Source organism: Hemiscyllium ocellatum, chromosome 10 (assembly GCF_020745735.1).
Source record: "Hemiscyllium ocellatum isolate sHemOce1 chromosome 10, sHemOce1.pat.X.cur, whole genome shotgun sequence".
Taxonomy (NCBI): domain Eukaryota; kingdom Metazoa; phylum Chordata; class Chondrichthyes; order Orectolobiformes; family Hemiscylliidae; genus Hemiscyllium; species Hemiscyllium ocellatum.
Window position 1 is genome coordinate 41,943,788 of NC_083410.1, and position 17,615 is coordinate 41,961,402.

A 17,615-nucleotide genomic window follows, 5' to 3' on the forward strand; every position below is an offset into this window, starting at 1 on the left:
TTTTTTTTAAAATTCAGGTTAAGCCATGTAATTGTCGTTTCATGTTTGTACCTAGGTCATTACAAAATCCGAATTGATTGAATATTACGATGTCAGTGGCTGCTATGTTCTCCGACCCTGGTCTTATAGTATCTGGGAAACCATCAAAGACTTCTTTGATTGTGAAATTAAGAAACTTGGTGTGGAGAACTGTTACTTCCCCATGTTTGTGTCTCAGGCAGCCCTTGAGAAGGAGAAATCGCATATAGCAGATTTTGCTCCAGAGGTAAGAGTATAAGCATATTCCCTTCAGAAGCCGTTGAAATCCAATCACTTTATGGTCCTTTTGAATCTGTGTATGACTGCACAATGTGTGCTTTAAAAGATTTGGCATATTTCTGATCTTAGAAATCTGGCTTGAGTTGATTAAGAGAGCGAAATATGTTGATTCCGAAAACGGAAATGGTATTTGATAAACCTACTAGTATGTTTTTGACCACTAGTAGATGTGATGTATTTGGCTGCTCAGAAAGCCTTTTATAAGGCCCCATATTAGAGATCGATGTGCAACATTAAATCACGTGGAATTATTGCTAATATAGTAGCATGGATTAAGGTTTGGTTAGTAAAGAGTAGGAAGAATTAAGTTGTTTACATTGAGGAAGGCGGTGACAAATGGTCTACCACACAGTCAGTGGTTGGACCTCAGTTATTCACAGTATGAACCAATGATTTATCTGAGGGAATCAAATAATATTTCCAAGTTTGCAATCAACACAAAACTAGCTGGGGTTAAGGGTGGCAAGGAAGGTGAAAAGAAGCTTCAAAGACAAGTTGAGTGAGTAAGTGAATAAACTGCGAATTCAGAATAATGTAGGTAAGTGTGGAAGTTAACAGAATCAGAAATTTTAATCTACAAATGGACCAGGGTGACCTACACAAGAGACTGAAAGCAAGAACACATGCACAGTAAATGTGCGGAAGTTAAGATTCATCAGATGGATAACAGATTTGTTGTATGAGGACAGATTGTGTTGACTGGACCTGTATTTGCTGCAGTTTTGAACATACAATAGGGCTGCCAGGATGGTGCATCTCCTAGTTGGGGTTAGCGGAATCAGAATAAGGAGTCACCGTTTTTAATTATTTTTAGATTTTGATTGAAAAATATGGTCTTTCATTTTTACAAGTTTGTCTAAAATACTATATTCGAATAGAAGAATTGAAGTTAAGTCCAGTCAAGTGCATGAGTGAGAAACATTTTGCATATAAATGGTTTTGTTCCATGGAGGCATTAATAATTTTTTTCCAAAACAGGTTGCTTGGGTAACAAGATCAGGGAAGACTGAGTTAGCAGAACCAATTGCTGTTCGACCAACAAGTGAAACAGGTAAGAAGCAGTATAATTAAGATTTTTTCATCAGTTTATTGATTTGCTAATGAGTGCAACTTTATAACTATTAAAAAGTAAGAACAGTTCAACAATATCTGAGCATACCTTTGATATCTCTGATCCAATTGATATGTAGCCATTATTGTACATAAATGCCCAAAGTTAGTTTCCAAAAGTTCCACAAACTACTAATCAGATTAATTTAAAAATCACACAACACCAGGTTGTAATCCAACAGGTTTAATTGGAAGCACACTAGCTTTCGGAGCAACGCTCCTTCATCAGGTGATAGATTAATGGCCTCTTGATCTGTTGGTGAAATTTTAAATCCACACTTCCTGCCAATCTCCCTGTTTCCTGTTTAATAGTGACATTGATGTCTTCTCTTCACCTGCACAGAGAGAAGTTATTTTTAAAATTTGTGAAGCACAGTATCTGTGACAAAGCAGCTCCTTTCCTGGAGAAATGAACCTTGGCTTGAACACGATTTTTTGATCTGCAGTCTCAGAACTTGAGAGTGATATAAATTTAGTTAATTGTATGTTTGCTCGCTCAAGCCAACAATTTGAATGGGCAATTAATTTACTGTTCAATATGTACCCTACTAAAAATCACCCTAGATTTTTTTTTCACAACTGTTTCTATTAAGACAATCCATTATCTATGCAGACACCTGCTTCAAAGAAAATCACCTTTTGTTTTGATGATGACTTAAATGGTGAGTCAAATCAAATTTGGTGAAAATGTTTTTTTCCAAATTGATCTCACTGCATCCCCTCAATCAGGCCTTGTAATTGTTTTTGTGTTAATGAAAAGATGCCTATTTCCTCAAGTCAAATAATTTGTCATCCCTGGCACTGCCTTTGCAAAGAAAAAACAGAAAATACTAGAAACGCTCAACTCGTCAGGCAATGTCTTTGGAGAGAGGAAGATTTGTTAATGTTACTGGTTGTTAACATTTTGTCTGAGCTAGTGAACATTACACAAGAAATACCTGTATATGGCACAGCTGTCTGTCTTAAAGGAAAAACCTAACTTTGTCTTTTTGTATTCTTTTTGTCAGTCATGTACCCAGCTTATGCCAAATGGGTGCAGTCACATCGTGATTTACCAATAAAACTCAATCAATGGTGCAATGTAGTGGTAGGTATTGAAAGCAATATTTGTCTACGTTAATGTGTTTCATCCAAGTATGTATCAGTTGACCCTTTAATAATACTGGAAACTTCTTAGAGCAGTAAGGAAGCATTATAAAGAAATGCAAAATTGTCTTGGACTTTTTTTTTATCTTTCAGTGGGGAGGTTGGGTGCCTATATAATCTAGCACTGAATATATTTAGCTGAGACAGACAGAGTTTTGATTCCTCGAAGAATTGAGGGAAAAGGGGAGCTGGCAGGAAAATGGAGATAAACCCAAGATCAATTGTGAAACCAAACCTGGCTTGACAGGTCTATTCTCACTCCTTTTATGATATAATGAAAAGAAAGTGGTATTTGTATATATTACCAAGCAACTATTTGTAAACTTGGATATGTTGACCTCTTGTCTGTTTGTCTGAATCGCTAATCGTAAGTTGTTGAGACCCCGGTACTGATCCTGTGGCATTCAGCTCACCTGCTAACTTGAAAGTGCCCAGTTTGTTCCTATTCCTTGCTTCCTTTCCATTTAACCAATCCACTATCCCTGCCAATATATTTCCTCTGTAAGCTTTTGTCTTGTATGTTGAATTTTTTGTGTGGCATCTTAAAATATTTTGGAAATAGGAGTGCAAAACTTTGATTACCTTTTATTTTGGCTCTTGATGCCATAGATTTGTATAAAATTTTGTGCTAAGTACTCTGACATCCAGGAGGAGTGTGAAACCTTTTAATCTAATTTAAATATTATTTTCAGATGGAACATTTAGTTCATTGAGCTCCAGATCCAGTATTTTTTCTAGAAAGAATAGAAGCTTCCTTGCACATACCAATCTTGGATTCACATGGAATGTGCTAGAGCTCTTCACCTTGTCACTTTCTAGTTACCACATGGGCGATCAAACAAAGTTCAGGTTTTCAAACAAGAGTGCATCGAACGATTGTATATTATGGAAAACTGTTAATCCTAACTGATGATTGAGTATAAACTGGATTGATTTTAACCAGACTTTATCCTGATGGGTGATGCCAATATCCATCCCCTAGATTAACACAACCTTTGAATAGCTTGGAAAGTTTTAGCAGAATATTTGCATGATAAGGAAAGGTAACCAACTTTGTAGAATGTAGTACTGTCCATGATTCTACTGAATTGTTATTGTACTGTTTGAGAATTTAAAGATATTTTTAAAAGAATGAGCAATTTTTTTGACACTTCGTAAAGATTGAAAGCAGAATGTAACGGTGGGAAGAGCTTATGGATTGTCTGTTTAAATGTGTTCCTCCTTCCTTTGACCTACCTCGTCAAATTTTTTCCCAAGGTTCATCCTCAACCCCTGCCCTTAATTATACACTTTGTTGACTTTCTTCCCTCATGCCCTCACCAAACCCACCTTCCATGTGACTCTCTTCTTAGTCATCATGAGATTTTTAAAATTAGACTTTTTCCCTCAGATCTTTTTTCCCTTCTTCCTCAAATCTGCTGCTGTCATCATCTCAAAAAAGTCCTTAACTCCTCTATCCTTGCAAACTGCTGCTAAATCTCCAAACTTTCTGTCCAACTGCAAGACCTTGAATGTGGTGTTGTCTCAATGTGTGTCCATCTTTTCTGCAATTCCATATATGAACCTGTCTCCACTGGCTACAACATTGTGTTATGAAGACTCATTATCTTATTATTATTTATAAGCTTGGGTTTTAAACTGAAAGAATCATATACAGCTTTCAGTTTGGTAGTTATAACTTGAGTATGTTATATAAAAAAAGGGAAGGAATAGATTTTAGTTTCATTTTAGATTTTTTTCCTGGGAGTCATGACAGTTCACTGAAACTTGTCAAAAGCACTTCATTTTTCAGCTTGGCACTTTATAAATCTACTGATCTTAACATTGAGTTCAAAAATTTTATATCATAACTACTACTGCATTTCATTTTCTGTTTCATTGTTAGTTTGACATCTTTCTTTTCATTTTTATTTCCTTTGCCTTCAGACAGAAGTTATCCTGTTGTTCACACATCTTCAGATTTTTTTCAACTTAACACATTCCTTTTGGTTGTGCATCATTCAAAACCTCTTGTAATTTAATCTCTCCGACCCAATTACAAATAGCAGCTCAGCCCCACCACCTTAAGAGCAACAACAAATGAGCAATAATTGTTGACCCAGCCAGTGATCCCATATCAAATTTATTTTTTAAAAATCTCTTTGACTCAGATATCTGTTTTCTCAGCAGTTATCACTAGATGGTAATCGTGAGTTTAAATCCTGGATAGTTTCTCAGGAGGTAGAGATCAATTATTACAGAGTTTAAGTCAGTGGTGCTGGAAAAGCACTGTAGGTCAGGCAGCATCCGGGGAGCAAGAAAATTGACATTTTGGGCAAAAGCCCTTCATCCATTATCGCACCCCTACCAATATATCAGATGAGATCAGTTAATTTAGCACATACCAAGATTGTACCCTGGATGTTTATAGTTTGAAAATATGATCACATGAAGTAGGAGTAGGCCAATTTGGCTTTTTGAGCCTGCTCTGCTCTTTAAGGTCATGGCTGATTGAATTGCAATCTCAAATCCACATTCTTTCTCCTGCTTACCAAGAATCCACCCACCTCTGCCTTAAAAATATTCAAAGACTCTTCATTCCAGTGCCTTTTCAGGAAGATTTCCATAGACTCATGCCCCTCTTTTTTTTTGGGGGGGGGTCGCTTTGTCTCTGTCTCTGTTTTAAATGGGAGACTACTTATTTTAAACCAGTTACCCTGTTCTAGAATCTCTCATAAGAGGAATTGATCCACCTACCCTGACCAGATTCCACAGGATCTTAACTTTCAATCAAATTGCTTCTTAGTTTCCAAAACGTAATTGGATAGAAGCATAGCCTGTCCACCCTTCCCTAGTAAGACACTCGATCATTCCAGATGTTAGTCTGATAAACCTTCTCTGAGCTGTTTCCGATACATTGGCATCCTCAGTTGGCTAATGCTGTGCCTGCTTTAAATGTGCTCTCACCACTATCTTGCATAACTGAAGAATAACCTCCCTACTTTTGTGTTTAACTCCCTCACAATAAATGATAGTATGCTTTTAACTTTTCTAACTACTTGCTGTACTTGCACAGTAAACTTTGATGAATCATACATTAAGCCCTTTTTCATCTGAGCTCCACAACATACTGATCTGTTACTTTTCTAATTGAAAGTGGGTGGTGAGTCCTCGGAATTTTTCTTCTTGGAAAATACTCATTCTGTGCATTCCAAGATGTTTCCTTAAATGTCTGTCTCTACATCTCCATTGACCTCTCCTTTAGTCTAACATGTGAGTTCACGTTACCATCTGTTTTTAATATCTATATTTATTTTACTTAAGATTTAATCTTGTTTAGTAATGCTTCTCATTGGGACACATCACCACATTTAAAATGCTGTATGAGTGAATATAGTTGAAAGAGGTGTAATTTGTAGTTCCTCAAGCCATTCAAAATTTGATAATTTACTTTGGGTTGGGAGAGATGGTCATTTGTCTTGTTTATTTCATAGTCAAACTTCAAACCCATCATTCTCTCTGCATTAAACTTGCTTCAATCTTTACAACACTTTTCATGGTTGCCCCTATCTTGATCACAAAAGTACAAAACTATTGCCTAGGTCTATCATTTATCCACATCAATTATTTGAATATCTTTCTTGCCAGCTTTCTGTCCTTGACTTTTCATAAACTTCACAAAAAAACCCAAAGTTCAGTGTAGAATAATACAAATAACTAAATCATTCTCGATCTGTATTTTCCATACATGCATGGATTTCAGATTCCCAACATGATGTTGATCAAACCCCAAGTCTCTCATCCCTCCACAGCCTTTGTGGCATTGTCTTTGCTGCACCCTCCATCTATGTACTTTATCCTCCTATACTCTTCAATTCTTCAACTCTGGCCTTTTGTACATCTATAATTGTAGACAGAGCCTTAGTTTTCTTGTTCCTACTTTATTTAACTCTATGCATAAACTCATATATCTCTCTGTATATCATCTTCTCAGCTCTTATTTACTACCAAACATCTGCTAACTCTCCTTATTTAGTTTCTATTCCTTGTTTTCTCTCCTGTGTACTAAATATTATTTTCTACATTTAAAGATGATGTGCAAGTTCATAAATGCAAGTGTAGATGCTGGAAATGTGAAACGGTGTTTGGGAAACTCAAATCTGGCAGCAATCCTTCAGGAGAAAACAGTTAAGGTCTTGAGTCCAGTAATCCTCCTTAAGAACACAAATGGTCACTGGAATCAACGTTAACTCAATTTTTCTCTACAGATGTTGTCAGACCTACTGTTTCTCCTCCACTTTTTTTTGTCAGTTCCTGTTATTTTCTGTAATTTTGGTTTCAAGTGATATGTTGGTCTTTGTTATCTAATAACCAATCATAACTTTGTTTTCTTTTAATTCAGCGTTGGGAATTCAAACACCCACAACCATTTCTACGCACTCGTGAGTTTTTATGGCAGGAAGGGCACACAGCATTTGCTACACGTGAGGAGGCCACAGAAGAGGTACGATATCCAAGAGTATGGATGTAAAATGACTGAATAATGTCTGCCATGTTCCTGGGAGATAATGAATGCATCTTTTAAAATGGTTGGAAATTAACATGAATCTAAACTGAACTCAACTGGTCCATGACTTAGTAAAATGGAACCTCAATTATCCGAATACCAATTATCTGAAATCGGATGATCCGAAGGAGATCTCGAGGTCCCAATAGAAACATTACTTAAAAAACGTGTTTCTAACATTGATAGCATCTTTTGTTGACAGTGATTAAACAGGTACCATCTTCAAATGACTGATCTCCCGTCCTCTCTCTCCCTACACTTTTTTTCCCTGGTGATCTACAGAGGAGTGTATCCACTTCCCCACCCCTTTCCGAGATAATCTGACCAACATTGTCCTGTACAGGGTAGAGGTGTAACCTGTCAAAAAGTTGTAGTAAAATGTTTGTGCGCACGCGCGCTGTTTGGAGACTTACCCCACAAAGGCAGCAGAAGCAGTCTTATTGTTGGTGTACCGGAGAGGGGGTGGGGGCAGGGGCAGGGGCAGTGTTGGACGGAGATAAGGGGGCGAGGCAGTGCTGGACAGAGATGAGGGCGCAGAGGTGTGCAGGGGAGGACATGGGGGTGGGGCCGGGGCGGGGTATGTGCAGGGGGGAGGTTTTGGAGGTATAGCCGGGGGTACGGGGGGGCGGTGTTTGGGGTGGGGCCTTGCATGCTGTGCTGCTGCAGTCTCCTGAACGAGGAGCAGACTTTTAAAACTCCAAGCCCCAGAGAAAAGGCCTTTAATCGCTTAACCGAATAATCGATTATCCGAACAAAATAGTGCCTGCCCATCATATTTGGATAATTGAGGTTACCCTGTATAGAGAAAAAAGAACTAATGGTGTTTCCTTTTAGACTTGGGATATGTGCTATGTCGCTTTCATTTTTATTTTCTGTTATCATTTTGTATTTAAGAAAATGTTCCAACAAGCCACAAGATGGAGCCAGATCTCTGTTTTGTTTTAATATTTTCTGATCAACTTGTTCAGAGATGTTATTACAAATCTCTGGGGCAGGTGGGACTTGCCTCTAGGCCTCCTGGTCAGAGGTAGGAATGCTATCACTGCACCCCAAGAGCCCTCAGTTTTGCTTTATTACAGTTGGAATCCAAATGTCAATAACTACTGATTGCCTTTTAGATTGATAATTAGAAATCCAATTAATTCAGCTGTCATAGTAACAATGATTGTGAACCTGTCTGGTTGAAAGAATAAGCTTATGGGCAGGAATGCTCAGCTTTGCTGATGTTTTTCGGTTGTCAATTGTCCTAGATAGTATAATACCAAAAGGTTACTTTGTTTAGCTTCTGAAAAGAAAAATAAATTGTATTTCACTATTTTTAGTTTATTTGGAGCATCTAAGTTTGGGATTTCAATGAGGGGATTTTAAAAAATTAGATTTTTTTTGTTTACGTTAATGCCTGTATTGTCAAGTATAACTGCATCACAAACTAGAACATAGAACATAGAACAATACAGCACAGAACAGGCCCTTCGGCCCACGATGTTGTGCCGAACATCTATCCTAGATTAAGCACCCATCCATGTACCTATCCAATTGCCGCTTAAAGGTCGTATATACCTACATATAGGTATTCTTTCAGCATTTGCCATATGATATCTTCCATCATAGGTTTTGCAAATTCTGGAACTGTATGCACAAGTGTATGAGGAGCTACTTGCAATCCCTGTCGTAAAAGGAAGAAAGACTGAAAAAGAAAAGTTTGCAGGCGGTGACTACACGACTACAGTTGAGGCCTTTGTATCAGCCAGTGGAAGAGCCATCCAGGTATATGTATTATTAAAGTTAACGATACGCATTTCCCAAGACTGTGCTGCCTAAAATTTATGTTTGACTGAAAATCACTTGATTTTTCGTTATGTAAGTATAATAGTGCAAAGGCCATGCAAAAACAAAATCTGTCTTGGGATTTTAGAAAATCAAATCTTTTCCATACTTTCTGAATTGTAGAATCCCTACAGTGCCAAAAGAGCCTGCACTGACCTGCCGGAGAGCACACTACCCAAACCCTCATTCTGTCCCTGTCACGCCGCATTTACCATGGCCAATCCACTTAACCTGCACATCTTTGGACTGTAGAAGGAAACCAGAGCACTTGGTGGAATCTCACACAGACACAGACAATCCATCAAGGCTGAAATCGAACATGGGTCCTTGATACAGTGAGGCAGCAGTGCTAGCCTCTATGCCACCATTAAAGCCATTGCGTCTTTCAATTTTGCTGTGTGATGAACTGACATAGTCCAAAATAGAAAAAGGGTGACTAATTCTCTCAACAGGTGGAAAAATATTTGGAGTCTGGCCAAAGGAAAATGATGAGGATGGATTTCACACACTTCAGTCTGAATATTAATCACAGAAAGAGACCTTGCTATCCGACTCGACCGTCCAGCTTAATCTCACTTTCCTGTTCTTGGTCATTTGCCTTGCAGGTTATGGCACTTTAGGTATATGTCCTAGTACTGTTTAGAGGTAACAGATTTCTGATTTGAGCAAGCATAGCATCGTTAGGCTGAGGGCCGGAGACCCGGGCAGTATTTCCCACGTTGTCAAATTTCAATTCCATGGCATTCAATGTTTGTACCTGAAGAGTTCCTCGCCTAACAATCAACCAGACCTGGGCAGGGAGATCTCTGGAGTGTGTCACTCCTATCCACAACTCAATGGGTCATAGCCTGAGACTGCGGTGGGCCTGGAGGGGCTTATGTAAGATGGTTGGGAGAAGCTTTCATGCTCCTGGCCTATAAAAGTATTTATCTTCTCTCTGAAATTTTTCTCCTTTCCCTTCAATTATCAGATTTCTAATCAAACAATTCAGAAATGTTATTACACATCTCTGGTGCAGGTGGACTTGAACCCAGACACAGGAGTAGGGTTAAGTGTGCTTTCTCAACTACCTGGTTTACTGGGACTAGTGAAATAGAGGTGATCTCTGTTAACTCTGCAAAATGGGTTAAATCAAAGGTTTCAAATCTCATTAAAATATTGAATGGCCAACCTACAGCTAGTGAGCAGATTGGCTGTCCATTCATGTCCTATCATTAACCTGGGCATGGTTGAAGTTTGAGATTTTTAAACTTTTCTCATCTGACCTAAACTTAAACTGCCTGTTTTTGAATGCTAAAATTCATTCACTGTGTCTTGAGTTCTTGGAGGCTGTAAATTTGTCTGGGGTAAACTTTCCCTAATATTGATATTGTAGTTTTGAAATTGTAGGGAGCCACTTCGCACCATTTGGGACAGAATTTCTCAAAGATGTTTGAGATTGTGTTTGAAGATCCAAAGAAACCTGGAGAGAAGCAGTTTGCCTACCAGAACTCCTGGGGACTTACAACTCGAACTATTGGGGTAATGACAATGGTCCATGGTGATAACCAAGGTTTGGTATTGCCTCCAAGAGTTGCTTGTGTGCAGGTATGTGTTTTCTTTTGAAAGCAAAGGTTTCTGCATGATGAGAGTTTGTAAAGTGGTGAAATTTGTTAGACTCTAATCAGAATTTGGGGTTGCCATTGTTGTAAAATGGAGGTCTAAATTATACTGTCCTTTTCATAAATAGTGTGAAAATATTTTGGTATTTAACTTTATCTAGTGTTATTAAAACTGAGAATAAACTATAGTTATGAGCCACAGCGAATAATGCGTTTATTCCATGACCACTTTACAAAGGAAACTTGGAAAAGAGTATTTTAAACTCAGTTATGAGTGTGAATTAGCCAGTAAGAATTCTTTTCAAAACTAGAAAGTACTTTTTAAATTCACCATTCCTACAGTCCAGTGTGGATTGTGGGAGCAAGTTTAAATTGCCCATTTATAGACGAATTGCTTATGACTAAAGTTATAAATTACTTGGAAAAAAATTATGTACAAAGGATTGTGTGATAACACCAGAATTAAGATTTCCACTATGTATGTGCTGTGATAGCAGATCTCCTGTTGCATTGCTCACAGTGAATTGGAATATGAAGCAATTTGAAAGGAACAATTTTTTTTTGACATGATGCCTGATGTATTCTGCTGCATTGGCAAAGAAATCTATGTTCCTTTCAAAGGTTAATTACTTTGTAGGGAGATTCTCTAGCTAAGATTGAAACCCTGGCTTTGATTGTGACAAGATTAATTATTATTTGCTGGTCCCAGTCAAAATTGCATCAGTGGTTTTAAACTGAACACAAAAGGATATAATGTTCAGTGCTAGATGTTGATTCAATATTATTCAATTGAGCGCAGCTGAATTTTTAAATTTGTACCTTGTTTTTCTAATAAATATTCATAATCATACCTTCATTTAAAAGTCCACAGCTTTAACTTAATAGGATAATGCATTGTTCAAACTCTATTTTGATTGTTCTGTCAATTTTCAATGATGTTATCAGTCTGGCTGAGAATTATACAGTGTGGTCATCCTCAGAGCTAGCTAAATGCATGTACACAATTTTGCACCTAATGTACATGATCTGGAGATGTGTGCTGCTATTACTTGGTACCACAAATAAGGAAATGTTGCATTTTCCAGTACTAACGTCTCTTACTTTTTATGAGCACAAAATTTACCAAAACAATTAAGGAGTACTTTTCTAATGTGTTTTATGATAAATTGCTTATTTTATAGGTTATAATAATCCCATGTGGGATCACAAACACCCTTTCAGAAGAAGATAAGAACTCTTTAATAAACAAGTGTAGCCAGTATCTTGACCGGTTGACCAATGTTGGAATTCGTGCTCGGGCTGACCTGAGGGATAACTACTCACCTGGCTGGAAGTTCAATCACTGGGAGCTGAAAGTATGTACCTATCTTTAATACCTGTATTGAAATGCAAAACCCTCTTCAGTTAGTTTTATTGGCAGAGAGAAATTACTGTGCCCATAGTGCAATACGGTAAAGGTTATTAATGCTGTACAGCACAGAAACAGAACCTTTGGTCCAACCACTCCATGCCGACAAGATATCCCAATTCAATCTAGTCCTACCTACCAGTACCCGGCCCATATCCCTCCAAACCCCTCCTATTCATATACCTATCCAAATTCCTTTTAAATGTTGCAATCGTTCTAGCCTCTCCCACTTCCTCTGGTAGTTCATTCCATACGCATACCACCTTCTGAGTGAAAAGGTTGCCCCTTAGGTCTCTTTTATATCTTTCCCCTCTCACCCTAAACCTATGCACTCTAGTTCTGAACTCCCCGATCCCAGGGAAAAGACTTTGTCTGTTTATCCTATCCATGCCCCTCCTGATTTTATAAACCTCAATAGGGTCACCCCTCGGCCTCCACTGCTCCAGGGGAAAACAACCCCAGCCTCTTCAGCCTGTCCCTATAGCTCAAATCCTTGTAAATCTTTTCTGAACCCTTTCAAGTTTCACAACATCTTTCCGATAGGAAGGAGACCAGAATTGCACACAATATTCCAACAGTGGTCTAACCAATGTCCTGTACAGCCATAACAATGACCTCCCAACTCTTGTACTCAATACTCTGACTGATAAAGGAAAGCATACCAAACACCACCTTCACTATTCAATCTACCTGTGACTCCACTTTCAAGGAACTATGAACCTGCACTCCAAGGTCTCTTTGGTCTGCAACACTCCCTCGGACCTTACCATTAAGTGTATAAGTCCTGCTAAGATTTGCTTTCCCAAAATGTAGCACCTCACATTTATCTGAATTGAACTCCATCTGTCACTTCTCAGCCCATTGGCCCAGATCCAGTTATAATCTGAGGTAACCCTCTTCACTGTCCACTACACCTCCAATTTTGATGTCATCTGCAAACTTACTAACTGTACCTCTTATGCTCACATGCAAATCATTTATGTAAATGACAAAAAGTAGTGGATCCAGCACCGATCCTTGTGGCACTCCACTGGTCACAGGCCTCCAGTCTAAAAAACAATCCTCCACCACTGCCCTCTGTCTTCTACCTTTTAGGTGCAAGAGATAAGTGTTTCTTTTTTATAAAGAGAAGTTGGGCATTTATTCAGCTTCTAGGAACAGAATTATTTCCATATCCTCTGCAGCAGAGTTTGGAAATTTTGAAACTGGTCTCTCTGATGTTAGGAGGAGAAAGTGAGGTCTGCAGATGCTGGAGATCAGATCTGAAAATGTGTTGCTGGAAAAGCGCAGCAGGTCAGGCAGCATCCAAGGAACAGGAGATTCGACGTTTCGGGCAGAAGCCTTTCTTCAGGAATGAAGAAGGGCTTCTGCCCGAAACGTCGAATCTCCTGTTCCTTGGATGCTGCCTGACCTGCTGCGCTTTTCCAGCAACACATTTTCAGCTCTGATGTTAGGAGCAAGTGAGGACTGCAGATGCTGGAAATCAGAGCTTAAAAATGTATTGCTGGAATTTATGATGTTAGCTTGGTTTTCCGCACCTGTATTTTATCGAGCCTGTTTTTACTTCTAATTGGAATAAATTGAATCACACAAATAGTTCTCGAAGTCATTTTGGACTCCATGTTAACTATTTTTCCTGTATCCACAGATGTTGCCAGACTTGCTGAGTTTATCCAGTACTTTGTTTTTATTCCAGATCTCCAGCATCAACAGTGTTTTTGCTTTTGCCTATTTGTTGCTTGGTAGTGTAAAACTTGAGTATTGCCGAATGTAAGCATTTTATCTTGTACTTATCAGGACAGATGCAAGGATGTCAAATTTCAAAAAGTGATACAATTATGATGTATTGGAATATACAGGAATCTGCATTGTACGCCAAAGCAATTTGCCTAAGTATTGCATCTTTTTTTAATTAAACAAAATTGAGGGACAATGGCATTCTATTGCCTCAGCTAGTCAGACCAGACTTGCCAACCAAATAGGATGCTCCACGTGGTATAATTTGTTGCTTCCTTTGAAATTTGGCATTCTTGTGTTGTCCTGATGAGTGCAAGACAAAATGAATTGAGTTATTTAATATGATTATATGTCCTCTACTTCATAATGCATATGAACCTCTAAAGTAGATTTAATTCTGAACTGCTTTAACTCTTCTGTTTTGTAAGTTTAAATAATTTTTCAAAATTTGCTCCATTAATATAGCCATCAACTCATCTGGTTAATATTACTCTGATATTCTTCTTTTAGGACAATCTGCCAGAATTAGAATTTTATCACCCAACACAGTAAATATAATGATATTTATAGCTAAGAACATTTGTTTGAGTGTTGATTTGACAGATTCTACTCTGACGTTTTATGAATATCCTTCAGTTATCACTCTGTGAACCTTCCAACTTTATTAAAAATTTGTTAACAGCTATTGCAGCATTTGATCCAACTCTAATGTAGTGTCTTACAATTAGGATTATTATTGTTTATTTTCAATTAATTGAAACTAAGACTTTTTAAAATTTATTCCAATATTAGGGTGTACCAATCAGGCTAGAGGTTGGACCACGGGACTTGAAAAATAATCAGTTTGTGGCTGTCAGACGAGACACTGTCAGCAAATTTACAATACCAGAAGCTGATGCTGAGACGAAGTTGAAGAATTTATTGGAGGAAATCCAAAACAATCTTTATAACCGGTATTATATATTCTCAGAACATATTCCACTTTAAGGATTCACAGTCAATGTCTGTTTGAACAATTGTATGTACAGTTAGTCATTGGTTCATATTGAATTTGAGTATCACTGAATAAAGATATAGACTTTGTCTTGCATTCAGCAGGATGTGTTTAAGAAAGGCGATGTTAAAAAAACACAATATTTTATACCGTATGAGAAGAGAATGCTGCTAGTTGACAAGTGGACTCTGATTGCTAATGTGTTACCTCGGAAAATGCATTGTGTGGCGCCTTCAGAATACTTCAATAAGCATGAGTGTGTTTCAGAATTGCACCACTTTCTTTGGAGGCTCCCACCTGAGAAATTGGTAGAACCCCCCTGGAGAGGAGCTTCTTTTGGACATGGTCCTTTGACAAAAGGAGAACATAGTATTTAATCAATTCAACCTCTCCGCTCTGTAAAGGAATCCATGACTTAGCAAAGTCAACGTGTCAACCTTCCAAGCCCCCAAGGGTTTATTTTCAGTACAGGAATAAGCCATGCAGCACAGTAAGACTGCACTAATCTGAACATTCATCTTTTTAATTCCAGTTCCCAGTCTGCATCTCAGCGTCCTCCTCATGGCTCACTTTCCTACAAAGTTTTGTGTCTTCTGCAAACTTGGAGATATTTCATTTAATTTGTTTATCTAAATTAATTTACATTGTGAATAGTTGGTATCCTCGTTTCGATTCCAGCAATATCTGGTGATATTTTGTCATTGATTGCACTGCTTTGCACTAAGAACAGCAAATGCACAACGCAAAGAGTAGGAGTAGGCATAAACAGTATTGCCATTCAAACCTACTCTGTCATTGATTCAATTATGTCCGAAATTAGAGTTCAAAATTATATTCCTGCTGCTGCTAATATCCATTTTATTCCCTCAGAGATCAATAATCTCTCTGTCTTGGCCTACAACATATTCAGTGATGGCGCATTCATGACCCTTTTGGAGTCCGGAATTGCAAAGATTAACAGTTTTGTGCATGAAATAATTAACTTGTATCATACCTAAATGTTGAACCACTTTGTCTGAAACCATGCCGTATGCTTTTTTTGTTTCCACTGGTAGGGAATTCCCCCTTTCAGCATTTACCATGTTAGTCTGTTCATATGTACATTGTTTCAATGAGATCACCTGTCGTCTTCTAAACCCTTGAAAATATAGGCCCAATTTATGCAGCCTCATCATCCAACTCTCTCTTTGCAGGAAGTCTGTGAAGTGCATGACCCTTCCCTAAAACACTGCACTAGACTAACCAACTACAGAATCAGTCCAATAGGGAGAGTAATTTTTGTATAATCTATATGTTCTGCAATAGACATCATACTATTTTCTAATCATTTATTATTTTTCTTCCTCTATAATAAGAGCTGCTCAGGATCTAAAGGAGCATATGGTTTTGGCTGACACAATGGAACAATTTCAGCAAGAGTTGGATTCAGGCAAGGTATGATTTGTTAGTTATCTTCTACTGTTGTTACTTTTAAGCCATTCATGTCCAATACGTGGCACATTTGGATAGCACCTATGGACTTGGATATGAATATAGGTAAAACTAATGGCATGGTATTCTCTCTGTCTGGATATTCCCTCAGATACAAGGGCCTTGCATTATATGTTAATGGAGTTTCAGTGCAGTCTTCAGAAATGTTAAACAAAGTTCTTACCAATTAGCTTTAATCAGTGAAATATATGCGCGGTATGGGAAATGGTTGGTGGGGGGGGGGAGGGGAGAAGAAAGAAGTCCACGTGTCATAGTGATTAGGAACATTATGTACAGGGCAAATCTTGTGCTGTGCTGGTAAGCGGCACATGATTCTGTCCTGCAGCACTGCATTTCTCAGAAATGTAACTACTGATTCTAGCTTTTACAATTTTATATTGCTGTCTCACTTATTTCAGATTGTGCAGATTCCTTTTTGTGGTAAAATAGAATGTGAAGATTGGATTAAGAAAACAACAACAAGGTAATAATACCAGCATTATAACCTTAATTCTGTATTCATTGCTGCTCTCCTATGTATTTGAATCATGTCTGAGCAGTGCAGAGGAAAAATCACCTTGAATTAATTTTTGAGCATGTCTTTTAAATCACAGGCTTGTGTTTTAGCTTCAATTTAACTATTAGCTGAAATGTAAGGTAACTTGAGTAGAATGCTGTTCAAACAATATTCAAAACATTTACATGTTATTGCACTGTCTGCCATCTTTGGTTGAGTAACAGATTTCAATATTTGAAAAGAGCATGTGATTTCTTCCAGTGACTTTATCAGTATGATTGACCATTATGACCGTAAAACAGATTATCTGATCATTATCGCATTGCTGTTTGTGAACATTGCTGTGTTCAAATTGCTTGCCTTATTTCTCTGTCTTAAGTTAGTAATACACTTCAGCAATGACTTCATTGGCTGTAGAGTACTTTAGAACATCCTCAGGATGATTCTAAATTCCTTCTGTTTTTGATTTAGCTTTTTGAATCTGTATGGTCCATTTATGCAATTTTTGTACAAATATTTAGTCACCTATTTAGAATAATGAAGGTGTGGCATGGGGCTGATGGCTTGACATAGTGTTTTATTTGTTTTTGTATTTTCTTGTGCTGCAGGGATCAGGATACTGAGCCTGGTGCGCCATCTATGGGAGCTAAGAGTCTCTGCATTCCGTTCAAACCTCTTCGTGAATTACAACCTGGAGCCATATGCATCAGTGGCAAGGAACCTGCCCAATACTATGTACTTTTTGGCCGCAGCTACTAATTAGCAAACAAAGTGTGAAAAAATCATGTCTTTGACTTCAAATGTTTTTATAAGATGAAAAATTATAGTTACTTTCACCTTTTTTGTGTATTTTTATCCAGTAATGAAAATAAACTGTATCGTCAACTAAAACAAAACTCCTAGAGCTATGGCTATTACAAATAAAGGTTCCAGATATCCTA

The 17,615-nt window shown here is 37.9% G+C and overlaps 1 protein-coding gene across 1 annotated transcript in view; it reads left to right on the plus strand.

The window, feature by feature from the left end:
* Positions 1-17,615, plus strand: part of eprs1 (glutamyl-prolyl-tRNA synthetase 1) — a 90,987-nt gene extending 73,372 nt beyond the window's left edge. The window contains exons 22-32 of the mRNA XM_060831451.1: positions 56-265; positions 1,297-1,369; positions 2,436-2,515; positions 6,956-7,057; positions 8,732-8,887; positions 10,337-10,534; positions 11,730-11,903; positions 14,486-14,646; positions 16,043-16,121; positions 16,577-16,641; positions 17,283-17,615. Of these exons, the coding sequence (XP_060687434.1) occupies positions 56-265; positions 1,297-1,369; positions 2,436-2,515; positions 6,956-7,057; positions 8,732-8,887; positions 10,337-10,534; positions 11,730-11,903; positions 14,486-14,646; positions 16,043-16,121; positions 16,577-16,641; positions 17,283-17,433 (1,449 nt within the window). The 3' untranslated portion in view covers positions 17,434-17,615. The remainder of the gene's footprint in view (positions 1-55; positions 266-1,296; positions 1,370-2,435; positions 2,516-6,955; positions 7,058-8,731; positions 8,888-10,336; positions 10,535-11,729; positions 11,904-14,485; positions 14,647-16,042; positions 16,122-16,576; positions 16,642-17,282) is intronic.